The sequence below is a fragment of the Trichechus manatus genome, unplaced genomic scaffold (genome assembly GCF_000243295.1).
Source record: "Trichechus manatus latirostris isolate Lorelei unplaced genomic scaffold, TriManLat1.0 scaffold00063, whole genome shotgun sequence".
NCBI lineage: Eukaryota > Metazoa > Chordata > Mammalia > Sirenia > Trichechidae > Trichechus > Trichechus manatus.
Window position 1 is genome coordinate 4,315,417 of NW_004443999.1, and position 27,913 is coordinate 4,343,329.

The 27,913-nt window shown below is 36.6% G+C and overlaps 1 protein-coding gene across 5 annotated transcripts; it reads left to right on the plus strand.

The window, feature by feature from the left end:
* The first annotated feature begins 489 nt into the window (after positions 1-489).
* Positions 490-27,631, plus strand: POLI (DNA polymerase iota). 5 transcript variants are annotated; one of them, XM_023733958.1, is made up of 10 exons: positions 490-654; positions 2,005-2,130; positions 4,772-4,936; positions 7,112-7,264; positions 9,061-9,297; positions 12,181-12,359; positions 13,163-13,254; positions 16,554-16,684; positions 19,333-19,538; positions 26,570-27,631. In XM_023733958.1, exons 1-10 carry the CDS (start codon positions 507-509, stop codon positions 27,365-27,367), a joined length of 2,235 nt encoding a protein of 744 aa, XP_023589726.1. In that variant the 5' UTR covers positions 490-506; the 3' UTR covers positions 27,368-27,631. The 5 variants fall into 5 exon arrangements, with proteins under 5 accessions (XP_023589726.1, XP_023589727.1, XP_004379298.1 ...); XM_023733959.1 differs by having other exon boundaries at positions 2,008-2,130; XM_004379241.2 differs by having other exon boundaries at positions 491-615.
* The last annotated feature ends 282 nt before the right edge of the window (positions 27,632-27,913 follow it).

The following is a 27,913-nucleotide window of genomic DNA, read 5'->3' on the forward strand; positions in this document are numbered from 1 at the left end:
GCCGTGGAGTCATTCTGCTCACACCGATCCTATAGGACAAAGCAGAACTGCCCCACAGACTTTCCAAGGAGCGACTAGTAGATTCCAACTGCCGACCTTTTTGGTTAGCAGCCGTGGCACGCCATAGCTCTTAGCCACTGCACCACTAGGGGTCCTTCCAGTGTCTGGTGTTAGCAATTCTGTTAACAGTTTATCAGGAAAACTGGCTGGTCTCAGAGCAAAATTAGAAAATTTGAATTTGTTCTGTAGGCCTGACTATGACTCCCTCAAGCAAAAACGAGGGGGTTAAGATTTCAATCCTTCACTTCCGGCCTCCACTTGGCAGGCGAGGCATCCAGCACGTGAGCCCCACACGGTTCCCAGCCGGCACACAACTCCGGGCAACCGGCAGGTCGGCCGCCACCGCGCAGGCGCGAGGACTACGGCAGCTGGGGACAGTCGGCCCGCGGTTGCCTGGAGATCGGGCGGAAGCGGCCGGAAGTTGCGCTGCAGTTGGCCAGAGTAGGATGGAGAAGCTGGGGGTGGAGCCCGAGGAGGAAGGTGGCCGTGAAGAGGAAGTGGCCGTGGTCCGAAGCATGGAGTCGGCAGACGCGGAGGCGGCTGGCGGCTCGGAGGGTGCGCCGAGCACTGAAGAGGGCAGCGGCCTTCCTGGGTGTAAATGGGAGGGGCTGGGTGGGCGGTGGCCGTTGGGGCGCGACCGTCCCCTCCCCCTTCAGCTACCTGTTGGCTGCGGTTGGCTGGCTGGTATTTCGCGACTGGGATCCCCAAGAGGGATGGCTTCGCCTCGTAAGAGTAGGGTGGGGCTTGTCAGCCTGTTAGTCGTGGGTACATTTGTGCCTTCCTCCCCCTCCCCATGGGGAAAAAAATACTCGCAGCCAGGCAAACGAAAACTGAATAGGCTCCCAGGCGGTTCAAAGTTGGAGAAGTTGAGAGCCTTGTCCCTCACGTAGCAGAGGTTGGGCCCCGGCCGCAGTCTGGGCGGGAAGGGATGGCTTGGGGTGGCACGTTTATAGTGTCCGTCTAATAGGGTACCCACTTCTGCCTTCTGGGTCCTACTCTTTATTGGCCAGCCCAGGGCCGGGAGGGAAAAAGACGGTCTCTCTGTTCCTTGTCTTTTTTTTTTTTTTTGGTAGGGGTGGGGGTATAGTCTTAGATTGACACAAAGTTTCAGAGATAAAACAGAGAGTCCTGTATACCTTTCACCCAAATTTTCTAATGTTAATCTTACATCACTGTTGTACATTTGTCAAAACTGAGAAATGAACATTGGTATAATACTATTAACTACATACTTTTTTTTTCCCCCAAATTTGACCAGTTTTTCCGCTAGTGTACTTTTTCTGTTCTGGTATCCAAACCAGAAGAGCATATTGCATTTAGCCTGCCTTGTTTTTTAACTGGTGGTAAGAGCAGGAATCTCATGTGTCCTCCCAATGACATGAGCTACGTTTTACTTATTCATCTACTATATGCCAGGCACTATTCTAGGAACTAGGAATATGAGACCTAAATATTGAAACCCGAGTTTCTGTCTTCTGCTACTTCCATTTGAAATTTCTTTTTTACATTGAAGGACATGGCCAATTAAAAAATTTTAAGTTGGTGGAAAATAAGTGATGTTAGACTTTTCTCCCCTTTCTAGTTTGCTCTTAAATGTTACTATAAATTTCCAAGTCATAGTATTAGCTCTTGCATTATGATCAAATTTTTTTTCCTCCAATTTATTGCTACCCTCAGAAAAATGCAGTGCACAAAGAAATGCTAAGTAAGTAAACAGGTCTGAAGATCCTACCGTATGAGGATGATGGAGTAATCCTAAAGAATAGGTACTCCATATCATGTCTTTGTAATTTTTAGCTGCTTTGACTCATGTAATAAATCCAAGGAAAAAACTTAAAACCACTCTGTGCTTTCTCACTTGTCAGTTACCATGTTTTGAGAAGCTGTCTAACTCAGTGATGATAAGCGTTCTGAATATATTTTTGTATTTTGCATATTGTGCAGCAGTTCATCATGAAGTGGTACCAACAGGAAGTGCTTCATCCAGAGTCATAGTACATGTGGATCTGGATTGCTTTTATGCACAAGTGGAAATGATCTCAAATCTAGAACTAAAGGGCAAACCTTTAGGTAATTCTGAATGTTAATATTTTCATTGTGTAATGATTGAATTAGCTACTCATATTTGTTATGTTTATTCTGATTTTTTATCCAGATTAAGAAAGACTTAAATGTAACATTTTGGGAGCAGTTCTTATAGGTGCTTTATTGACAGTAATCTTTGATTCACTACCAAGTATAAATTTTCTAAGCCTCTTTTAATAAATGGTGAAACAAATGGAATAGCCATCTGAACAGATAAACAGAGAGACCAGAATAAACTTTTAGTCATCTATGTCAGTGGCTTAGTTCTGTTTTTTTGAAATTTTATAAGCTTTATATCTCAAAAACAACCTTTTTGATTACATTTGTAGTAGAAATTTTCATTGATTCCCTCCTTTTTGAAATCAGCTCTTAAATTTTGTAAAGTCTGACAAGTTAATTGGATTTTGAACAAAACCTTAATATCAAGACATAGAACAAACTCCTAAAACAGCCTTTCTATTAATTTTTTAAATGAAATGTGAAAAGAGAAATTTTACATTGAGGATTTACTTATTGATGTGCTGGCTTGTTTTAATAATCATTCATATTTTACATTGGGAAAGCAAAGGTTTTTGTTTGTTTTGCATGCAGGAAGGATTAGTCTTTTAGAATAAGCATTAAAAGCAATTTTGATTCCCTTGCTGCTACCCTTTTATCCCTAGTTTGATTTTTATAAATCCCTATGCAGCCCAGCCTAGCTGATGTATTAAAGAGCAATGGGATGATTAGTTTTTGGTATGTCCAAGGTGAGTAGTCAGTGTAGAATTTTCTTTAAGGTGTCAAGAAGTTAGGATCAAAGGTGCCTCCATTTTCTCCTAAAAGCGTTTTTAGCTAGGAGCTCTGTAAAACAAGTTGCTCTGTAGGTCAAACCAAACCAAACCTGTTGCCGCTGAGTTGAATTCAACTCAGCGACACCTATAGCACAGACTAGAACTACCCGATAAGAGTTTCCAAAGCTATAAATCTTTATGGAAGCTGACTGCCAAATCTTTCTCCTGCTGAGAGACTGATAGGTTCCAACTGCTGGCCTTTCAGTTAGCATCTGAGCACTTAACCACTCCACCACCAGGGCTCCTCGTTCTGTAGATAATGCTTAGTAAAAAGGTATCGTGTAATTAAGAAGCATGAATGAATGATTATCATGAAATGAATCATATGAATGCTGAAAGTCTCATGGAGGAAACAAGAGGAGTCTTTATACTCAACAAATATTTGAGTACTTAACTCTTTCAGCTGGTGGCATACAGTGGTGGGTCCGTATAGTTTATTTCTGCATTAAAGGACTTTACCTTTTTAGTAAGGAAGTTACCAATATGATTTTTCTTACAGTTCACTGAGGAATCTTAAATTATTCTCTTTGACCCAGTGATGCTATTTTTGGGAATCTGATATATAAAAAATCATTATGTGCGAATATGTTTTTTTACATTGTTTATAATATCAAAATTTTAGAAATAAATGCTTAGCATTAGGGGAATGGACATAGCCATTCTCTTTCCTACACGTCCACGTTTTACACAGTTTCAGGGCTTGCTTTATAGTGGTAAACAAATAATCCACTTATTTAAAAAGAAAACATAATTTTAGCAATCTTAAGGGACCAATAAACTAGAATTTTATATAGTTGGTGATCATAATTTGATCATTTCCATAGGGAGGCAGCTCATAAGGCCTCCTCACAGTGATCTTTTCTGCAGATTGAAGAACAAGTTCAGTAATTAGACATTTGTCGGGGGAGATCCCTAACAATTGCTATAGGTTGGGACTTGTAACAGAACATTGCTTTATATTCATTGACATGTTACTCAGAAAATAAATATTTGAGTCTTTCTGGCAGCAACCAGTAATTGTACTGAATTTATTTCACCTGCTTTGTTTTTGGGTTAAGTATGACCTAGAGTTACATATGGCAATAAAAATGTGGTGTTGCATTGTCTGAAAAATCCTAGAAAGATTTAATTTGTATCTTACTACCAAAAACTCCACAGGATATATTGATTTATGATAATTTTTGTTAAATTCAAGAAATACAATACACAGTTGCCTTTTATATATGAAATAATTGATCTCTCTTCTAACATATAATTTCTACTGCTATTACCCCGTGTTTTACTATTTAATAATAACTTTTCTTTCACAAGTAGGCAAAAACAACCAAAGATTAAAAATGGAGTGAGGAAAATCATATATTGGTATCTTATAATTCTAAAGTAGGAGATAGCTTGAAAACTTGATATTTCTGCTTTGTAGAATTTTGAATGGAAGTATATTTTTAAACTGAGATGGGGCTCTTGACTCTTATGAAAACAGATTATATTACAGTTTATACATTTCTAATATGGAAGTGAAGTACCTGGGTGGTGCAAACAGTTAAGAGCTCAGCTACTACCAAAAGGTTGGTTCCAACCCACCCAGAGGTGCCTCGGAAGAAAGACCTGGTGATTTGCTTCTGAAAGGTCACAGCCTTGAAAACTTCATGTAACACAGTTCTATTCGGCAGCACATGGGGTTGTCCTGAGTTGGAATTGACTTGATGGCAATTAGTTTTAATATGGAAGTAGTAAATTACATTTTAAGATATTTCTTCAGTCCTTGTTTTTTTCATAAAATATTTATTTTTTTATAGGGGTTCAGCAGAAATATTTGGTGGTTACCTGCAACTATGAAGCCAGGAAACTTGGAGTTAAGAAACTTATGAGTGTCAGAGATGCAAAAGAAAAGTGTCCACAGTTGGTATTAGTTAATGGAGAAGACTTGACCCGTTATAGAGAGATGTCATATAAAGTTACAGGTACAGATTATAGGCACTGTACATTTATTATTGATTTATATAGAAAGCCTATTTACTACATGAATATTTTAATAAATGTGAAATGCCATAATTCATTTTTTTTCCTAATAACTTTGAGTCTTTTTTTTTTTGAAAAAATTAGAGGACGACTTTATGTAAGTGATATTGACAAGAATATGTGTAGCTGGAAGTAATTTGAACTGTCATGACTGGTGTTTATATAAGTATCAGAAAAAAATGTAAAACAAAATTTAAAAGTGAGAAAATGAGAAGATATAAATAAAACCAAGTATTTTTAATTTTAAATTTACTGTATTTTTATGCAAATAATGCACATATTCTACATTTGTTTGCCAAACTCGACCCCTCCCCCCAACCTCCCGAGGTATTTTCATAAGCACACTGTGCTAATTTTTTTTTGGTAAAAATATGGTAAGTGCCAAGTTTAAATGAATTATTATTAAGAAATATGGTGTTCCCTGATGCATTAATGGTAGTGGGAGAGGCTTATGTAATGTTTGATTAGCATAATTAAAAACTGATTTAAAAACTATTAACAAAAATAATATATTAATCTTTTCCTAGGATTTTGTGTGTATACTAAATATTACAATATAGCTAAACTCTTCCGTGCTAAGGCTTGGGTTTGAATCTTAGTCAGTGTTTTAGTAAATCAGAGGAAAAGTAAAAATGCATGCATACTGGCCTATGCAGATATATATATAATTTAAAAATGTGTTAGGGTCAGCTTTTGGATTTACTTATTTTTATTATTTTTGTTTTTATTTGATTACCTATAGCTGTTCTAGATGAAAAGGTTAAAGATCTATAATATACAGACCTCTTACAAATTAACAAGAAAAACAAAATAAGAAAAATGGACAAAAGACATGAATAGATGATTCACAAGAAGAGCAAACCCAAATGTCCAACAGTTATGTGAAAACATGCTCAAGTCAGTGGCTAAGGAAGTATTAATTAGTAAGACTTTCTCTTTGTTTTATATCTATCATATTTGCAAAACAAGTAAAGGATGTGAGAAAAAGTAGAAACCTAAAGTATTTCAGCCTTTTAAAAAAGCAATCTAGAAACATCTATTAAAGATACATATATTCTTCAGCCAGTTATCCCACTGCTGGGAATTTTTCAAGTAGAGATAAAATCATAACTGCACAAGGACATACGTACACAGATATTTATTGTAGCATGGTTCATATTTGGCAAAAATATGGAATGAAAACATGTTCTTCAATAGGAGAATGACTAAAGAAGCTAAGATTTCTATGCAGTGGAATATTAATACCACTATTAAAAAGAATGCATTGGAGCTATACTGTTTGACTCATATGCCTTGTTGTTGAGTAAATTAAAAGCAAGATGCAAAATGGCGTGTATCACACTTTCCCATGTATGTAAAACAATGGTGGAAATCCTTCCCTCCGTATATAGGTATATGTCCTTCAAGGAAGGGATGACCAAAATACTGCATTGTAGTGTATTATATTGTAGTATAAATGGCTTTCCTGGTTGACCCAGTAGTAATTGAGAATTTTCTGGTTTGTTTTTCATTTTGCCTTTTTAAAATTCTTGTGGAAAATAGAACTAAGATGTATTAGTACTCGTTGTGACTTTTCTAAGCCGACTAATTCTTGGGCACACCATTTTAAGATCGTAATTAACTATAAGCATTGATGTTTAATGTACTAAAACAAAAAAACCCATTGCTTTTGAGTCAATTCTGACTCATAGCGATCATATAGGACAGAGTAGAACTGCCCCATAGGCTTTCCAAGGAGTGGTTGGTGGATTCAAACTGCCACCCTTTTGGTTAGCAGCTGTAGCACTTAACCACTGTGCCCCCAGGGCTCCTTAATGTCCTACAGACATAGAAATGCTGTGCGCAGGAAATTGAACTAAATGTGTTGCCATGAGTAACTGCCCTAGGAATTTTGTTTTTGGACTTGTTTTTTTTGGAAAACACTGCCGTGTACTCAAAATATGGTACAGAAAAAAAAATTATAGTTAACTGAGGGCTTTATTAAAGATATTGTGGAACTGGGAGTATATATAAAACCTTTAACAAAATAGTAGGTGTATTTTCTTAAGTCTAAAATAGTTAAGACTATTCTAGTTACAGTTTCAGTTAATCTGTGTTCCAATATTATTTCCATTTAGAGCTAATGGAAGAATTTAGTCCAGTTGTTGAGAGACTTGGATTTGATGAAAATTTTGTGGATATAACAGAGATGGTTGAGAAGAGACTCCAACAGCTTCAAAGTGATGAACGTTCTTCGGTGACTGTGTCGGGTCATGTATACAATGATCAGTGTGAGTAGGTTCTTACTTATTCTATTTAGTAAGTGAAAGTATGTGTATTTTTTATTGTTCAACAAGTTGGCTGTGTCATTCTAAAAGTTATAACTTTTATTGGAAGTATAGTCATATTTAATCTATCTAGGATAGGTAACATTAGGTATAGATATTCCAAACTAAGTGTGTAGAAAATGAGATTTTGATGACATGTAGCTCAATGCTTTGTGCTGTTTTCATCTCTGAAATAGTCTACCTGTTCCTATTTTTAAGAGCCGTTTATCTCTTTATCTCATCGTTAAGTTACAGGACTTGTCTTGTAGGCTGAATTAATCTTTGATGCCTCCCGTACTTGTTCCCTTCTATTCCCTTAAGGCACTGAGACCCTCTTTTTGCTCTCTGACTTGGCTAGCTACCCCTTGTGAAGTCTTGTCCAGCTCTCCGTGCCATGTGCTTAGTATCTTTCCAAGCTCCTATTTAATCAGCTCAAATAATCTTTGCCAGCTCTTAACAGGAAAGCACAATGATTTATTTTTACATATTAAGGTGTGAATGACTGATAGTGTTACCAGTGATATTTGCATTGGGAAATAGGCTGCAATATGCTCCAGTAAATATCTGGTTAGATTTTCAGAAATCTTGTGGCTCTGCTGGAGACTTGTACATCATACCGCATAGAAGACAAACTACTCTGTTTTTGCGTAAGACTTGCCCTGACTCTCTTGCTCTTGGGTCCCAGCATGTGCTTTCTCTTATCCCCCTTCTTTGAGAACTGGCGATGAATCTCCAGTATAGTCCTTGCCTTCCCAGTATTAAAGAAAAAAAGAGGTAGAGCTACAGTTGTCTTCTGGAACAAGAATTGAAGCTTTTCATGTGTGTTCTGTACCTATGCTCTTCTGTCACTTACAAGGTCTGTGTAGCAAGAAGATTCTAAATACATTTCTATATACATTTTTAAAGCAAACTCAGATGTTATTGCTTAAGCAGATTAGAGAGAGCTAGGTTTTATATCCTAAAAAAAAAGTCTAATTATTTATAAATTCTCCTCCCCATAATTTTATTTAGAAAATTTTTCAAACTTACAGAAAATTGACAGAATAGTACAGTGAATACTCATTATGCCCTCCCTGTAGATGCAGCACATTTGCTTTATCTTGCTGTCTCTCTTTCTCGCTCTCGATTGATTGATTAACCATTTGAAAATAAATTGCACATCATGACTCTTCATCCCTAAATACTTCTAACGTGAGTCTCCTGAGGATAAGGACAGTCTCGTATAACTCCAATATTATTGTCACACCAGAGAAAATTTCCTTCTATGTAATTTCCTTTCTCTATTCCATTTTTCATAAAAGAGCTCTTAAACTATGTACAGATCAGAAATTGTTTTAAGTAACACGCATAGCTAGTGTGTAAAATTTAGACTTAGGTCTTTAAAGCCGTAGTGTTAGCTTTCTTATTATATAAAACATGCTTTTATACTTGCTTACAGGTAAATGTGAGTTAAAGTTTTACTAATGCCAGTAGGAATTTTTTCTGAGAGATAAATTTTCATAATCTGTTAATTAGGCACTCCCAGTATACATTCATTATTACAGGCCCTTGAAATTCACTTGTATTTGTTTACAGTATTCCTGTGAAGAATGAAAGAGATTAGTTAAGTGGGCAGCAGTATGATGGTAGTGGTGATGGTGATGGTAATGGTGGTAGGGATTGATATAAGCCAAGCCTTATACTCTTTGTAAAACTCTTTGGTAAAAAAGTAAGTTAAAATATTTTGTTGTGACATTTAATGACATTGGGTCTTTTTACAGCTATAAACCTTCATGACATCTCGCATATCAGGCTACTTGTTGGATCTCAGATTGCAGCAGAGATGCGGGAAGCCATATATAATCAGTTGGGTCTCACTGGCTGTGCTGGAGTGGCTTCTAATAAACTTTTGGCAAAATTAGTTTCTGGCATATTTAAACCAAATCAGCAAACGGTCTTATTACCTGAAAGTTGTCAAGATCTTATTCACAGTTTGAACCACATAAAGAAAATGCCTGGTAAGACAAATATATTTGAAAAGTATTTAATTGGCTTTATTGTATTTGTTTAAAGTTATAGGTACAGTGTAATTCTTAGAGTGTGTATACTTGACTCTAAAAAACCTGTTGTTTTCTGGAAGTGTCTGTATTAGGAAATGTATGAAACTACTCTTCTACTTTCACCTACTTCTGTATAGTTAGAATATGATTATAAGCATTATAATTTGGAATCATGATCCTTTATTTCCACTCCCTGCTTCCTGCTTTTCTACTTCATGCATTGCATATAGAGAGGGGAGTTAGTCTTTTACTAACTCTGTTTTGGGATTATGTATACAATATTAGTGCTAGGAGGGACTTCCAAGGTAGCTAAGACAGGTCCCTCATTTTAAAGATACGGTGACTGATTTCTTTGAATGGTTCAGTGACCTGTTCAGGTTATGGGGCAAGTTTGTATATTTGAAAATCAAAAATGTAGGCTTTTAGAGGACATCAATAATGGATATATTAAACTTCATTTCTGTGGCATTGCTTGGAATAAGATGTTACAATAGATTTCTGCGGAAGTGATTTTCTAAGACAATTGAAACTTACCTTTTCGGGTGTCGTAACTTCAGATTTTTAACCTATGTTTGTGTGATTCCAAAATGTATTATACACTGCCTTACCTTCTTTAATTAAAAAAAAAAATCTGTTGCTATTGAGTCTATTTCAACTCATAGTGACCTTATAGGACAGAGTAGAACTGCCCCGTAAGGTTTCCAAGGAGCAGCTGGTGGATTCAAACTGCAGACTTTTTGGTAGCAGCCGAATGCTTAACTGCTGTGCCACCAGGGCTGCTCCTTAATGTGGTATAATCATAATTCGAAGTTTAGGGGATGATTCTGGGTCTACATTGTGAACAGTAATCACTCTGTCAGGTTGTAATAAGTTGAGGACTATATACTGATAAAAAACTCACTTAGCTTTACTTTTTGAGTTCTTATATGTGCTTTTTATAGGCTTTGTTTTCTTCCTTAGTGCCAGATTGCCAGCTCTCATTTATTTCAGCTGTGAAAATATCTGCCAGTCCACTTTAATAATTTCCCCTACACACGCATCTCCTCTGATTCACTGCTTCGACTGTGCAAGTAAACCAATAATTGTATAATTTTTAAAAATAGAGAATGTTCATGCATTGTGAAAAATGTAACCAATGTTACTGAACAACTTGTATAAAAATTGTTGAATGGGAACCTAAATTGCTGTGTAAACTTTCACCAAAAACACTATAAAATATTTAAAAAAAAAAAAAGAAGAATAAGGGGCATTAAATGGTGTAAAAATGGCTTGGTGGCAGTGTCTGACCTCTAACTTCACAAGGGGGACGGAGAATCAAGATCAACAGCCCCAGGCTGATTCCTGTGAGGCAGAGGTTAGACATGCCTTATCTCTCTGCCATCTTTACCAAATTTGACACTATTCATCCCTCCCACGGCACTACTTCTCTGCTGGGTTCGATAATTCATTGCAGTGGCCACACAGAACTCACAGACCATACTCAGGATTGTGGGATTTATTAGGGAAGTAACAGGTTACAATTCAGGTTCAGAAATGCTTAGGAGATAGTTCTCTCAGGACAGCCTCTTTCCAGCCATAGCCGCAGGCACGCCTCTCTTTGGCCCCTCGGACTCTGCCCTGCTCAGGCAAATGTTACAGTGCTGTTTTAGCTCTGCTGATAAGTGCCCAGAGGCACCCCACTCTACCAGTAAGCCTTGGCCTGAAGGTGCCCTGCTCTAGCTCCGTGGGTCGGCAAACCTAGCTCCACCACGTGCCCAGAGGCACCCTATTCCTCCAGCAAGCCTTCTGCCAAAAGACATTCAGCTTTCTCTCTCCATGGTCCCGGAAGCCTGCTGTGCCGTCTCCTACCAGTCTCTCCTGCCTGTGTTCCTCTGCCACCGCTTCTTGCCATCTTCAGTGTTACAGCTCGCTTTCTTGGTCTCCTGGTTCCAGGAGCTTCTCAGCGCAGGGATCTCGCATACAAAGGACACGCTCCACTCTTGGCTCTTCTTTCTTGATGGTGGTGATATTCTCTCCTCCCCACCTCTGGGATAGCTGATTTTGAGCCTAGCGGGATGGCAAAACTCACTGATCCCTTCATTAGTGTTCCATAGACCTTATATGCATGGCCCCACTCATACACGGGTACCATAAACTTTGTGTTATTAGCAAGGTATCCAGTCCCCTTGGTGGGCCACAATTACCTTATTTGTATAGTCCCACCCAGTCACACTTGGGTGGCAGATATAAGAGCATGGCAAGAAACACGACACAAAAGCGATCCATCAAAATGGACTGCAAATGGCCTGAGTATTTCTCCTGCGAATAAAATGTGACTTGAGTTTTAGTGCAAGAACTTTGTGATAGGAGTTTTGCTACTAAGATTTTTTGTTTGCTGATTTGTATTTGTATTCTGGATAATAAATGTTGCCAGATACAACTTTTGGATAAATGTGTGTTGTATAGGAATCCGTTAAATCAGCAAATAAACACAAGCTATTTAATATTAATTGCTCTAAGGACGATCTTTCTTTATATGAATAATAACCGTGATGGCTGAATACTTTCACGGTGTTATGTAACAGGTAGTAAAAATTTCACTTTATCAAGAAGGCATTTATTGACTGTGTTTATATTCATTATGTTACATTAGATGTTGTCAGGGCTTCAAAAGTTTCACATAACTGAGGGGCCCTGAGTGGAAGAATAACCTAATTTGCAATAAAGTTTGATCTTAGAAAAATACAAATTATAGAACTTAAAGATGTGGCTGTATACTTACAATATATTTTTGTTTTAGTTAGCTTTATTTTAAGGAGAAAAGTTGTAATAATAACACTGTATACATTTCTTTTTGTTTAGGTATTGGCTATAAAACTACCAAACGTCTTGAAGCACTGGGTATCAATAGTGTTCGTGATCTTCAAACCTTTTCATCCAAAATATTAGAAAAGGAATTTGGAATTTCAGTTGCTCAGCGTATCCAGAAGCTCAGTTTTGGAGAGGATAACTCTCCTGTCACACCCTCAGGACCACCTCAGGTACATAGTAATGATAACTGTTTTAATTGAGTACTGGTTGTCACCTTCTTGAAGATGAAGATTTCTGGTTTTAGTACCATGTTTTTACTATTCTAGTTTACTTATTAGGTTAGTACATGATCTCTTTCTTATTAGGAGTATGCTTTATTATATTAGATTAATAAGTATTCTTAAATTGAATCTAAGCTTTAATATTTTTAAAGTCTCAAATTAGCCACTTGGATTGAAATAAACTTATTTTAATAGCCTATGTTGTTTATATAAGACAATATATTTTAATTTTTAAAAAATCTTGTTTTCAAAGTAGTCCATTGATTTAGGAAATGGGGAAAGATATGATGACCCAGTTAACATTAGTTTATTTCTTCCTATGTGACAAGCAGTTTGCTAAGTGCTTTATATATATTAGTCCTTTTAACCTTCCCAAGAAATCCTTGAGGGTAGGTAGTGCTATTCTATCTCTCTCCCTCCCCTCCTTTTTTTAAGATGAGGATACTGTACTTCAGAAAGGTAAAATAACCTACCCAAGGTTAAACTCAGATTCAAGTCCTGGTGGATTAAAAGCCTTGCTGTAATTATACAGTAAAGCTTGGAATTCATACTAGAATTTTATAATTTTCTTGATTTCCAGTGTACTTTCTAGTGGAGTATAATAGTTAATATACAAGTGAACTAAATGGCTCAAATTAAGCGCAGGAGGTAAGTTGGCAGAGAATATGTTGAATATTTATGTGACTTATACACTGATGATTGGATATGCTTATTTGGGTTTACAATAATCCTTATTTGTGCTTCTTTGGTAGTCCTTTAGTGAAGAAGATTCATTTAAAAAGTGTTCATCAGAAGCTGAAGCCAAAAAGAAGATTGCAGAACTACTTGCTAGTCTTTTGAACAGGTGATCTTCAATTTTGCCAAGCCATCTTAAATATTCATTCTATCGATAGTATATGGAAAGAATACTTGATGTTCTGTCTTGGAAGTTACAGATTAACTGGAGACTAAACAATGTAAGGAGTTCCTGGGTGGTGCAAACAGTTAACACTCTGAGCCGCTAACTGAAAGGTTGGACGTTTGAGTCCACCCAGAGATGCCTCAGAAGAAAGGCCTGGCCATCTACTTCTTGGGGGGGGGAACTCAGCCATTGAAAACCCTATGGAGCACAGTTCTGCTCTGATACAAGTGTGATAACCATGATCAAAATCGACTCCATGACAACTGTTTTTTTTTTTTTTAAATAATGTAAAGATAGGTTATTTGTCACTGTGTTTCTCTGCATTATAAACTATTGCAAAGATAGTAATAGGTACACTTAACTAAATTTAATCCATTTACTTCCCTTGGTCTTAATTTTAGAAACACTGTGGTTATACCATGACTCTTTAGCTGCTGACAATTACCTAAAGGGGTTTCATGGATCTTTCTAGAATTCCCAGACCTATTGTAGTCCTTGACAAAAAGGAAGAAGTTTAATTTTATTCCTTGTGCCACTTGTAAAACCTTTGCTCTGACCTAACAGTTACTTGCTTTTCAGTAAGAGGAAAAAATGCAGAGAGGAGTAATCCTGTCAAAATTCTTACAAGAACAGGTGTATATATTTGTTGTAGTTGAGAAAGGAAATTAAAAGCAACAATGATGGAAAAAGCAGAAGAACCCTTCTATCTCCTTTATTTCAGACTGTGTGAAAGAAAATGCAGTCAGGACAAAGGAAGCAATAGCTAAATGGGGCTATGTGTAAGCAAAAGTCTGGGTATATGCAGGATTATTGATCTATAAGTAGATGAAGGTGTCAGCTGGGATTATGATTACATGAATAGCATAGCATAAGCTGAACAAGAAATTTAGTTTTCTGATGTGCCTTTGCCATCATATCTATATTTCTGAATACTCTGTAGAAGATTGTCTGTCTTCTTCCCATTTCTCTGACTCTTTTTTGTTAGAAATTTCTGAAAATAGGGTGTCAAGGGTCTAACAGTTTAGGATAGGCGTGCTTCTATAATGATGCTAGGAGAGCTAACTGTGACTTGAGAAAACAGGCTTTGGATGACTAAGTCTCAGAAAACTGATGAAATGAAATTTCCTACAACTTTACTGTCACATACAGTGTGGTTCTCATGTTTTGAGCAGGGCCATGCAGCCCATTGCCTGCTGCATGCAGCTGGGGCTGGTTAGTATGACCCAGCTCCAGTGCCATGACTCAGGCTGGTCCTGTGAGTGTGCTGGTGAAACTGGGTCACCTGCTGTGCTTCAGCTAAATATAAGACTACTCTGAAAAGCCTAGCCATTGCAAACAGTTCTGCACATGGAGAAACCACAAGAAGTGTAAGTTTTACATTTTCTCTTATTTGACAAATCAGCACCCACCTTGGCCCCTTATTTCAGTGACTGAAGTATAATATCACCTAAGTAACTGGCAAAAAAATAATTTTGTGTGTGTGTATGTATATATTCATACATATAATTTTTAATCCATCCTGTGTCTTACTGTTAGTTGCTGTCAAGTCAGTTCCAACTCATGGCAACCCCATGTGTTAAACAGAGCAGAACTGCTCCCTAGGGTTTCCTTGGCTGTAGTCTTTACAGAAGCAGATCACCAGGCTTTTCTTCCACAGTGCTGCTAAGTGGTTTCAGACTGTCAACCTTCAGGTTAGCAGTCAAGTGCAAACCGTTTGTGCCGCGTAGGGACCTAATCCATCCTCCAGGCAGTAGTTTAAGATTGCTTAGAATACAACTTTTTTCTTGTATGTCTAGTATGCCACACTCTTTGAATTGTATAATTACTTAGAACAAGTTTAACTGGAAGATACTTAAACATGTTTGCAGGAACCATTTAAGGCATTTTTTTAAATTGTAGTAAAGCTCCTTGGAAACCCTATGGGACAGTTCTGCTCTGTCCTATGGGGTTGCTATGAGCTGGAATTGATTCAGGGGCAACAGGTTTGGTTTTTTTTTTTTCAAAGCAGGAATCAAGTTTTGTGATTTAAACAATAAGAGACAGGAAAAAAAATTGTTTACTATAAAAATCTAATTTTTCCAATTCAGAATCTTTAGTTTGAGTATGCTTAACAATGTTCACTGTTTGTATTTCATATTTGTGATTTGGTTTTGCATGTATTGCTTACATGTAAAAAGGAAAATGCTATCCTTTAATTATGTTTATTTTCTTCAGTAATTGGATTTTCTACTTTTTTAAGTGAATCTTCCATATTACTAAAACTTTTGTTTTCAGCACCAAAATGTAACACCATTTGAATGGAACACTTTTTTTTTTTTTTTAATTGTTGGAAAAATGTAACAGAACATTTGCCAATTCAACATTTTTCAGGTGTACAATTTAGCGGTATCAATTACATTAATCATGTTGTGCAATAATCACTCATAATTGTTGCCAAATTTCTCATCACCATAAACAGAAACTCACTGCCTCCCAAACAGTGAGAATGGGTCTCTTTTTAAGATGCATACACATTTACTTACTTTCCTAAACATAGTATGTAATCTTGAAAGTTATTGTTCTAATATGCCGTATAATAGTGATATTATTGGCTGTCTTGGATCTATTTGGGTAGTACTCTACTTTGACAAAAATAACCTTATTTTGTAAAATCAAAATTTGTAAAAATTTTTTCCTCTCTTTTTTCATTTATTTGCTTCTGCCAGTGGATGCTTTTCTCAGTTTCTTAAAATTTCTGCTGGTTTTTATATGTTGCTTTTAGTTGAACTTAGATTATAAAACAGCTTGTTAATTGTCTGATTTCTGTCCTGTTTCTGACAACAGTCAATTCTGAGTGAAGCCTGGTATCCTTAAACATTTAAAATTTCAGAGCTTTAGTATGTAGTGGAGCCCTGGTGGCCCAGTGGTCAAGAGCTACAGCTGCTAAACAAAAGGTCGGCAGTTCGAATCCACCAGCCCACTCCTTGGAATCCCCATGGGGCAGTTCTACTCTGACCTGTAGCGTTGCTATGAGTTGGAGTTGACTTGACGGCAATAGGTTTGGTTTTTGTTTTTGGTTTAGTATATAGCCTTTATGGTATTCATTTGGGCTATTCAGGGGCCTTTATTGCTTACTCCTTAGTTATCTACTGTGTTTATAATTGTTACAGTTACCAAGTCTGTCACCTTTAGATAAATGAGGAGGTATACCATTTTAAAAATCTTTAGGAAATGTTTTTTCTAATTCCTTATTTTATTTTTAGAGTATGCCAAGATGGAAGGAAGCCACATACAGTAAGGTTAATAATCCGTCGGTATTCATCTGAGAAGCACTATAGTCGTGAAAGTCGTCAGTGCCCTATTCCATCCCATGTAATTCAGAAGCTAGGGACAGGTATGGACTAATTTTCTAAGAATTTAATTGGCAAGTAGAACTCTTTAAAAAACAAACTTTGAATTAGAAGTATACTCCAAAGGTGGAGGGCCCTCATAGGGAATTAACAAGAAATTAAGTACCTTTATTCTACTAGGTATTTTCACTAGAAAACTTCATTTCCTTTTTTTAAATAGATAATGAAAAGTTAAGTTATGAATGTTTCCCAACTTCAAAGAGAACAAAACTATAATCATTAATTATGTAACATGAGATAACTTTTTTATGGGCATTTAGATTGTTTTCTACTCTTGGGCTGTTACGAGAAATGGTGAACATTTGCGTCCAAGTCATTGGGTGAACATATTTTCATTTATCTTGGGTAGATTACAAGGAGTGGAACTGCAGGGTCGTGTGGTACCTTGAACTTTTTAAGAATTTTTTAAAAATTGTTTAAATTTTTTGCAGAGTGAGTGTAACATTCTTACATTCTCATCAATAATATATGAGGGTTCAATTTTTCCATATCCTTGCCAACATTTGGTATTGTCAGTTTCTGATTATAATCATTTTAGTGGGTGTGTATTAGTATTTCATTGTGATTTTCTTTCTTCTATACATAGAGCTTTTAGTGACATATCTAAAAACTCTTTGCCTAACCAGATGTCATAGGTATTTTTTTCTAGAAGTTTTATAGTTTTAGGCTTTTCATTTAGGTTCGAGTTTTGTTTTTTTTTTTTTGCATGTGGGTATCCAGTTGTTCCATCAGCATTTGTTGAAGACTGTTCTTTCCCCCACTGAATTGCCTTGGCACCTTTTTAAAAAATCTATTGACCATAAATGTTTTTATTTCTTGACTTTCTTGTTCCAGTGATGTATATGTTTTTCCTTATACCAGTTCCACCCTGTCTTTATTACTGTACCTTTGTCGTAAGTTTTTTAAATTAGGTATTGTAAGTTCTTCAACTTGGTTCTTTTTGAAATTATTTTGACTATTTTAGAGTTTTTGCATTTCTGAGTCAGCTCGATGGCAACTTTATTTTTGGGGTCAATTTCTACGAAAAAGGCTGCTGGGATTTTGATAGGGATTGGGTTGAATCTGAGATCAATTTAGGTTTTTCCAGCATGGAATGTCTGTTTATTTAGATTTTCTTTAATTTTTCTTAACAATGTTTTGTAGTTTTTAATGCAGAGGATTTGAACTTCTTTTTGTTAACTTTACTCCGAAGTATCTTATTCTTTTTGATGCTATTGTGACTGGAAATGTTTCTTTATTTGATTTATAGATTGTTTTTAATACATAGAGATACAATTGATTTTTGTATATGAATGTTGTATCCCGCTATCTTGCTAGACTCATTTATTAGCCCTGGTAGGTTTTATTTTTATTTATTTATTTTTGATTCCTTAAGAGTTTATACATATAGGATCTTGACATCTGTGACTAAAGACAGTTGTATTTGTTCCTTTCTAACCTGTACACTTTTCATTTCTTTTTCTTGTCCTATTACACTTACTAGACCTCGAGTACAATGTTGAATAGAGGTGGTGAGAGCAGCCATCCTTGGTCTGTTCTTAGAAAAAAAACATTCAGTCTTTCACCATTAAGTATGATGTTAGTTCTAGGGATTTCTTTTAGCTACCCTTTATCAAGTCGAGGAAGTTCATTTTTATTCATAATTTGTTGAGAGTTTTTATTATGAAAGGGAATTGGATTTTGTAAAATGTTTTTTTGTGTATGTCTGTTGAGATAATTGGAGCCCTGGTGATGCAGTGGTTAAGAGCTCAGCGGCTGACCAAGACGTTGGCAGTTCAAATCCACTAGCCGCTCCTTGGAAACCCTATGGGGCAGTTCTGCTCTGTCCTGTAGGGTCACTATGATTCGGAATTTACTTGACAGTAATGGGTTCAGTTTTTTTTTTTTTTTATTTAATTGAGATGACTGTATGGTCTTTGTCCTTTACTCTGTTATTGCAATGTATTATAAATTTGCTTTCAGAGTAAACCAGCCTTCTTTTTTGTAACAAATCCCCTTGATCATGGTGTATAATCCTTTTTATATGTTAATGAATTTGTTTTGCTAAGATTTTGTTAAGATTTTTGCATCTGTGTTGATAGGGATATTCTGTAGTTTTTATTTTTTGTGATGTCTTTGACTTTGGTATTAGTATAATAGTGGCCTCAAAAGATGAATTAGGAAATGTTCCCTTTTTTGTTATTTTCTCAAAGAATTTGTGTAAGATTGGTATTATTTTTTATTAAATATTTGGTAGACTTCACTAGTGAAGGCAAACATTCCTGGGTTTTTGTTTGTGGGAAGATTTTTAAATAGTAGTTTATTTCTAATGAGTCTGTTAGACTTATTATTTATTATGAGTCAGTTTTGGTAATTTGTGGCTTTCTAGGAATTTGTGTATTTCATCCAAATTATCTAATTTTTGGCATGAAGTAGATAATATTTTTTTATAATTCTTTTAATTTTTATATGATCTGTAGTGATGTTTCCTCTTTAATTCCTGATTTTGGAAATTTGTGTATTCTCTCCTTTTTTTTGTGGTCATTTTAGCTAAATATTTATCAGGTTTGTTGATCTTTTTTAAAGATTTAACTCTTAGTATTAGTTATGATATAATATGTTTAGATGTTTTCTTCTTAAACATTTTGTTTAGGAAACTATGATGTGATGACCCCAATGGTTGATATACTTATGAAACTTTTTCGAAATATGGTGAATGTAAAGATGCCATTTCACCTTACCCTTCTAAGTGTGTGCTTCTGCAATCTTAAAGCACTAAATACTGCTAAGAAAGGACCTATTGACTATTATTTAACACCGTCATTATCAACAACTAAATGCTCTGGCAAGCGCAGTCTTGTAAGTACATTTTTTAAGTTTTGTAAGTATACTGTTACTGAATTTGCGGGACTAAGTTAAAAATCTAAGTTTGTTTTTAACTGATGTAATTTAGAGCTGCTTTTGGGTGATACTGTTTGGATAATTTACTTGTTTAAAGTATCTATCATATATTATTTTGTCCAGCTGCAGTGAATTACTTACTTTGGCTCTTCTAGCCATACTCTTTGTGACTCCCACATAATGAATGATTGGGTGGGACTATGAAAATATAGTGTTTCTGGCCCACCAAGAGGATGGCACAGCCTACTAAGAATGCAGATAAGGTGCATGGAACCCTAATGAGGGGATTCGTCAGTTTTGCCATTCCTAGGCTTAAAAGAGAGCCAATCCCAGAGCAGAGGTGGGGACATCACTACAGTCAGGAAAGAAGAGCTGGGAGTGGAGTGCATCCTTTGGACCTGTGATCCCTACGCTAAGAGCTAAGACTCAGGAGACAGAGAGAGAGCTGTAACACCAGAGATGGGAGAGACAGCAAGAAGCAGCGGCAGAGAAATGGTGACAGCAGAACCAGGAGATGGCATGGTGGGCTTGCTGGCCCGTGGAGTGAGAAAACTGAGCACCTTTGGGCAGGAGGCTTGCTGGTAAGGTAGGGTGCCTCCAGGCACTTACTGGCAGAGCTAAAGAGCTTTGTAACCCTTGCCTGAGTAGGACAGAGGCAGAGGGGCCACGAGGCCTAGAGGCCAGGGGCTGGAAAGAGGCCTGCCTGTGGGCATGGCTGCGAAGGAGCTGTGCTGGCCAAAGAACTGTATCCTGAGTTGTTGCTGATCCTGAATTGTAACCTGTTACCTCCCTAATAAACCCTGTAATTGTGAGTATGGTCTGTGAGTTCTGTGTGGCCATTGCAACGAATTACCGAACCTAGTAGAGGAGTAGAGAGTGTCTTATGGCTGGTGTTAGAATTGGTAAAAAGGTTGGAGAGAGGGGGAATGTGGAAACTCCACCTCATAGGAATCAGCCTTGGGCTGTTAATCTTGATTCTCCTTCCTGCTTGTGAAGTTAGAGGAGGTCAGATGCCGGTGCCACACCCTTTTTACACCAGCTTTTGCATGCATATAAGGTGGCTGAACAGACCATGGCTTGGGTTAGGCACTCATAAGTCATCAAATGCTTTTTAAAACTTCAAAGAGGTCTTTTGCAGCAGGTTTGCTCAGTGCAGTAGATCATTTGATTTCTTGACTGCCGCATCCATGGGTATTCATTATTGATCCAAGTGGAATAAAATCCTTGACAACTTCAGTTTTTTCTCTGTTTATCATGAACATGTTTATTGGTCCAGTTGTGAAGAATTTTGTTTTCTTTACATTCAGGTGTAATCTATACTTGAAGGCTATAGTCTTTGACCGTCATCAGTAAGTGCTTCAAGTCTTCTTAATTTTCGGCAGGAAAGGTTGTGTCATCTGCATATCTCAGGTTGTTAACGAGTCTTTTTCCAATCCTGATGCTGTGTTTTTCTTCATATAGTCCAGCTGGATGTATATTTTTTTGTTCAGCATGCAGATTGAATAAGTAAGGTGAAAGGATAAAACCCTGCTGCACACCTTTTCCAGTTTTGAACTATGCAGTATCCGCTTGTTCTGTTCAAATGACTGACTCTTGATCCATGTATAGGTTCTGAATGATCACAATTAAGTGTTCTGGAATTCTCATTCTTTATGTTATCCATAACTTGTTATGATCCACACAGTTGAATGCCACATTCAAATTTTGGTGTTGGCGAAGAATATTGAATATACGATGGACTGCCAAAAGAACAAATAAATCAATCTTAGAGGAAGTACAACCAGAATGCTCCTTAGAATTGAAGATAGCGAGACTTTGACTAGCATGCTTTGGATACATCATCAGGAAAGACCAGTCGCTAGAAAAGGACATTACATTTAGTAGAGGGTCAGCAAAAATTAGGGAAAGCCTCAGTGAGATGAATTGACACAGTAGCCCCAACAGTGAACACAAACATACCAATGATCATGAAGATGGGACAGGAATGGGCAGTGTTTCCTTCTGATATACATAAGGTCACTATTAGTTGAAGCCTACTGTACATCAGCTAACAAGAACAACATCATATGTTACAGTTGCTGATCTTAAATCTGTGTATTGTGATCTCACAAGAAAATATAACCATCACTGGATAAATGAGAAAACCATTGTAGCGGTTCCCAGTTTCAGAAGTGTTAACACATTTTATAACAGTATATAGGGATATGATGGATTAGCTGATAAATAGGAAAATATTTCCAGATTCAAGTATTTTTGTCAGTTTATAGACCAGCTACCAGCCCTCCTCCTCCCAATTTTTTTGTTAAAGTATTTAAAAAATCATGGTTTTTAAGTTTTATTGAATTTTGATGTCAATATTTGATATGACTGCTGATTTTACAGTTGTTGAAATTGAGAGAATGACAGTAGAGAGGCAGAAGCCAGTTACATTTTTAAATGACTAAAATGGAAACCCTTGTACATGGTAGTTTTGTGAACCTCTGGTTATTAACAGTTTAGTAAATGTGGGATGCTCTTAAAAATAACAGTCATTTATTAAATTGTTCATACCTATAATTAACTCTTAATATAAAATATTTTTATTTTTCTTATTTTTCATTGTTTAGTCATCCAGAGTGTAATTTTAATATTTTATTTACATTTAAGATTAAAATGAGAACAGAAGTGTTAGGAAAATAGTGAATTAGTGCCCTCTTCACATTACTTTTATCTCTGACTCTTCCATTTCATTTATTAACTGAAATTTTAAAAGGCATTTACTTTTTATTTTTTAATAAATGTATAGAAGGGGAATTAAAGGTCCCTAATTTACAGAGATTTTGTCTGTTGCCATCAAGTTGATTCTGACTCAGCAGCCCTATAGGACAGAGTAGAACTGCCTCATAGTATTTCCAAGGAGCAGCTGGTGGATTCGAACTACCATGCTTTTGGTTGGCAGCCGAGCTCTTAACTACTGTGCCACCAGGGCTCCACAGAGGTATCAGAGGACTAAATATAAGTGAAAATTACCTTGTGCATGTCTGGCACAAAATAGGTGCTCAATAAATATTAAGGCCTTAATCTCTTCTTTGAATTTTTTTTGAAGTTACTATTGTATTGATGTTTACTGAGTTACGTTTGGCTGTACATACGTTTTTATGTTGCTTAAAACTGTTGTGTTGTTAGGTGCCATTGAGTTGGTTCAAACTCATAGGAACCCTATGTACAACAGAACGAAATACTGCCCAGTCCTGCACCATCCTCACCATTGTTCCTATGCTTGAGCCCATTGTTGCAGTCACTGTGTCAGTCCATCTTGTTGAGGGTCTTCCTCTTTTTTGCTGACCCTCTGCTTTACCAAGCGTGGTGTCCTTCTCCAGGGACTGATCCCTCCTGATAACATGTCCAAACTATGTGAGACTAAGCTCGCCATCCTTCTAAGGAGCATTCTGATTGTACTTCTTCCAAGACAGATTTGTTCATTTTTCTGGCAGTCCATGGTATATTCAGTATTCTTTGCCAGCACCTTAATTCAAAGGCATCAATTCTTCTTCAGTCTCTCTTATTCATCGTCCAGCTTTTGCATACTTATAAGGTGATTGAAAATAATCAGGCACACTTTAGTCCTCCAAGTGACATCTTTCTTTTTTTTTAACACTTTAAAGAGGTTTTTTGCAGCTGATTTGCCCAATGCAATACGTCGTTTGATTTCTTAACTGCTGCTTCTATCAGCATTGATTGTGGATCCAGATAAAATGAAATCCTTGACAACTTCAATCTTTTCTCCGTTTATCATGATGTTGCTTATTGGTTCAGTTGTGAGGATTTTTGTTTTCTTTGTGGTGAGGTGTAATCCATACTGAAGGCTGTAGTCTTTGATCTTCATGGGTAAGTGCTTCAAGTCTTCTTTGCTTTCAGCAAGCAAAGTTGGGACATCTGCATGTCACAGGTTGTTAATTCTCCTCCAATCCTGATGCCGTGTTCTTGTTCTTACAGTCCAGCTTCTCGGATTGTTTGCTTAGCATACAGATTGAATAAGTGTGGCTGAAAAGATAGACTCGTGATGCACACCTTTCCTGATTTTAAACCATGCAGTATCCCGTTGTTCTGTTCCAATGACTACCTCTTGGTCTGTGTACAGGTTTCCTGTGGGCATAATTAAGTGCTCTGAAATTCCTATTCTTAGCCGTGTTATCGTAATTTGTTATGATCCACACAGTCAAATGCCTTTACATAGTCAATAAAACACAGGTAAACATCTTTCTGGTATTCTCTGCTTTCAGCCAGGATCCATCTGACATCAGCAATGCTATCCCTCCTCTTCTGAATCTGCCTTGAATTTTGGCAGTTCCCTTTCTACGTACTGCTGTAACCGTTTTTGAATGGTCTTCAGGAAAATTTTACTTGCATGTGATATCAGTGATATTGTTTGATCATTTCTGCATTCTGTTGGATCACCATTCTTTGGAATGGGTACAGATATGGATCTCTTCCAGTCAGTTGGCCAGGTAGCTGTCTTCCAAATTTCTTGGCATAGACGAGTGAGCGCCTCCAGCATAGAATGTTTGTTGAAACATCTCAGTTGGTATCCCGTCAATTCCTGGAGCCTTGTTTTTTCCCAGTGTCTTCAGTGCAGCTTGGACTTCTTCCTTCAGTACCATCAGTTCTTGATCGTATGTTACCTCCTGAAATGGTTGAACATTGACCAATTCTTTTTGGTACAATGATTCTGTGTATTCCTTCCATCTTTTTTTTTTTTTTTAATAGTTTAAATGAAGTTTACATTTCAAGTTAGTCTCCCGTACAAAATTTTATACATACATTGTTATGTGACCCTAAATGCTCACCCCTTTCTGCGACAGCACTCTTCCTTTCCGCCCGATTCCCCATGTCCATTCAGCCAGCTCCTAACCCGCCTTCCATCTTTGATGCTTCCTGCGTCATTCAGTATTTTGCCCATAGAATCCTTCAGTATTGTAACTCAAGACTTGAATTTTTCTTTATTTCTTTCAACTTGAGAAATGCCGAGCATGTTCTTCCCTTTTGGTTTTCTAACTCCAGGTCTTTACATGTTGCATTATAATACTTTACTTGTCTACTCGCTCTTTGAAATCTTCTCTTCATCTGTTTTACATCATTTCTGTCATTCGCTTTAGCTATTCTGTGTTCAAGAGCAAGTTTTAGAGTCACAACTGACATCCGTTTTGGTTTTTTCTTTCTTTCCTGTCTTTTTGCTTTCTTCATGTATAATGTCCTTGATGTCATCCTACAACTCATCTGTTCTTTGATCATTAGTGTTCAGTGTCAAATCTATTTTTGCAGTGGTCTCTAAATTCAGTAGGGATATACTCAAGGTTGTACTTTGGCTTTTGTAGACTTGTGTTAATTTTCTTTAGCTTTAATTTGAACTTGCGTGTGAGCAGTTGATGGTGTGTTCCACAGTTGGCCCCTGGCCTTGTTGTGACTGGTGATACTGATCTTCTCCATCATCTTTTTCCACAGATGTAGTCAACTTGATTCCTGTATATTCCATCCAGTGAGGTCCATGTGTATAGTCGCCATTTATGTTGTTGGAAAAAAATGTATTTGCAAGGAAGAAGTCGTTGGCCTTGCAAAATTTTATCATGCTATCTCCAGCATTGTTTCTACTATCATCAAGCCCATATTTTCCAACTACCAATCCATCTTTGTTTCCAACTTTCTCATACCAATCACCAGAAATTATCAATGCATCTTGATAGTATGTTTGATCAATTTCAGACTGCAGAAGTTGATAAAAATCTTCGATTTCCTCATCTTTGGCATTAGTGGTTGGTGCGTAAATTTGAATAATAGTTGTATAACTGGTCTTCCTTGTAGGCATATGGGTATTTTCCTATCACTGACGATGAATGCAACGCCATTTCTCTTCAATTTGTCATTCCCGACGTAGTAGACGATATGATTGTCCGATTCAAAATGGCCAATACCAGCTCACTGATGTCTAGGATTTTGATGTTATGTGTTCCATTTCATTTTTGACAACTTCCAATTTTCCTAGATTCATACTTTGTACATTCCACATTCTGATTATTAATGGATGTTTGTAGCTATTTTTTCTTTTTGAGTCATGCAACATCAGCAAATGAAGGTCCTGAAAGCTTTACTCCATCCATGTTATTAAGATTGACTCTACTTTGAGGTGACAGCTCTTCCCCAGTAGTATTTTGAGTGCCTTCCAACCTGAGGGTCCCCCATCTTCCAGCACTATACCAGACAGTGTTCTGCTGCTATTCATAAGGTTTTCACTGGCCAATGTTTTAAGAAGTAGAACACCAGGTTCTTGTTTTTAGTCATGTTAGTCTGGAAGCTCTGCTGAAATCAACACTTGTCTCAGTTTGTCATATTGTGGTGGCTTGCAGGTTGCTGTGATTCGTGCTTAAAACTAGAGGGGAAATTTTAGTAAAAACTTTACATAGAAAAATACAACAAAAATTGAGGATTTAAAAATTTGTCATTTTAGGTAAATATAAACGGTATTACATGTTAATAATGATGTGGGATTTTTACCGTAGAAGTATTTTTTCTTTCTGCTAAATGTTAACACTTCAAAATAGTAATTTTTAGGAAACCAGTCCTTGATGTGCTGTGCGTACATTTTTTTAAAAAAATGCCCTTAGCTCAGTTATTTACTTCTTCTAGGCTGTCTTTTTTTATTCACAGAATTGGTAATTTGAATACATGATTGTTCAGATCTTTTCCAGGTTTCCAAATGCATACTTAACTTCTTGCTGAGTACCATCTGTCTAAGAAGGAAGCCTCTTCCTAGGATAGTCAGTAAAGAGTCATACAGTAGTGTGACTGATCCTGGTGGCTTAATCATCTCTAGTGTTGTTTGGAACTGGCCAAAAAGAATTGAAGTTGTTGAGTGGTGTTAAAATCATGTTGTCAGATAATAGCTGTAATCACATTTAAGGTCCCTGGATACTTAATATCAGATATCTAAATTACTCTGTTATCTTGTTTTCTAGAAAATGAAGGACACTCACATGGAAGATTTTTCAAAAGACAAGGAAACAAACTGCGATTTTCTACCTAGTGGAAGAATTGAAAGTACAAGAAATGGGAAGTCTCCAGTAAACAATACTGATTTTTCTAAAGAAAAAGGTATAAATGACTTCCCACTCTATTCATTTCCTGAGGGTATTGACCAAGAAGTTTTTAAGCATCTTCCAGTAGATATTCAAGAAGAAATCCTTTCTTCAAAATCCAGAGAAAAATTTCAAGGGAAAGGAAGTTTGAGTTCTCCATTACATGCTTCTGGAGGAGTATTTTCTTTCTTTTCTACAAAACAAATGCAAGATAGTCCCTCGAATCCTACAGATCAATTATCCAGTAGCAAACAAGTGTCCTCTGTCTCTCCCTGTGAACCGGGAACATCAGGCTTAAATAGCAGTAGTTCCTCTTATGTGTCTATCCAAAAGGATTACGAAGATGAACGAATGAGTCAAGGACCTAAAGAATCTCAAGGATTCCACTTTTCAAATACCACCCCTACTATATCTGTTTTCCATTCGTTTCCAGATTTGCAAAGTGAGCAACTTTTTTCCAAAAACCATACTACTGATAGCCATAAGCAACCCTCAGCAATAGCCTCTCATCACGAAGGATTTACAGAAAATAGACAGCAAAATTCTGCTGAGGAGAAAATTACCTTTCCTTCCGATATTGATCCTGAAGTTTTCTATGAACTACCAGAAGAAGTGCAAAAAGAACTGTTGGCTGAGTGGAAGACAACAGGATCCTATTTCCAACTTGTACATAAATAGGCATGTTTAGGAAAAAGAAAGGTCTAAAAAGCAAGGGAAGTGCCATTCTTAGATTAGCAGTTTGTTAACTCCTATAAATTAAACATTAATAGCTATTCAGTAAGGTAAAAATCTAGTGTAAAATGTTCCAGATAAGGCAAGAATTGTTTCAGGAAGTAAATTCCTGTGCAAAGCATAAGAATATAACAGAAGAAGTGATGTAAAATATTCTTATTTCTAAAGCTATTTTTTACTGCTTTTCAATAAAAAGAATATCATGGTCAACATTAATTCATTTTCCGTTAATGGGGAAGAAGGTATATATGCCTGATATAAAAAAAAAAGAATAGTGAAATCATTGCTATGCTGTAGCAAAGAACAATTTTTTTCTTTGAAATATGGAATAATTCAGTCCACTAGGAGACACACAAATAAGAAATCCAGCTGCCAATTAACTTGTTGAGAATGTAGATACATTTGATTCAAATACTGCATACTATTTAATAAGTTGATTTTTTAAAATAACAAAGCAATGCATGTTCAATTAGTGCTTCATAGTATACTGAG

Excerpts from the sequence above, each read along its gene's own strand:
- POLI (XM_023733958.1), top strand. The coding sequence starts at position 507 with ATGGAGAAGCTGGGGGTGGAGCCCGAGGAGGAAGGTGGCCGTGAAGAG. Across the intron at positions 7,265-9,060 it reads TCATGTATACAATGATCAGT|CTATAAACCTTCATGACATC; the intron begins GTGAGTAGGTTC and ends GTCTTTTTACAG. Across the intron at positions 9,298-12,180 it reads CCACATAAAGAAAATGCCTG|GTATTGGCTATAAAACTACC; the intron begins GTAAGACAAATA and ends CTTTTTGTTTAG.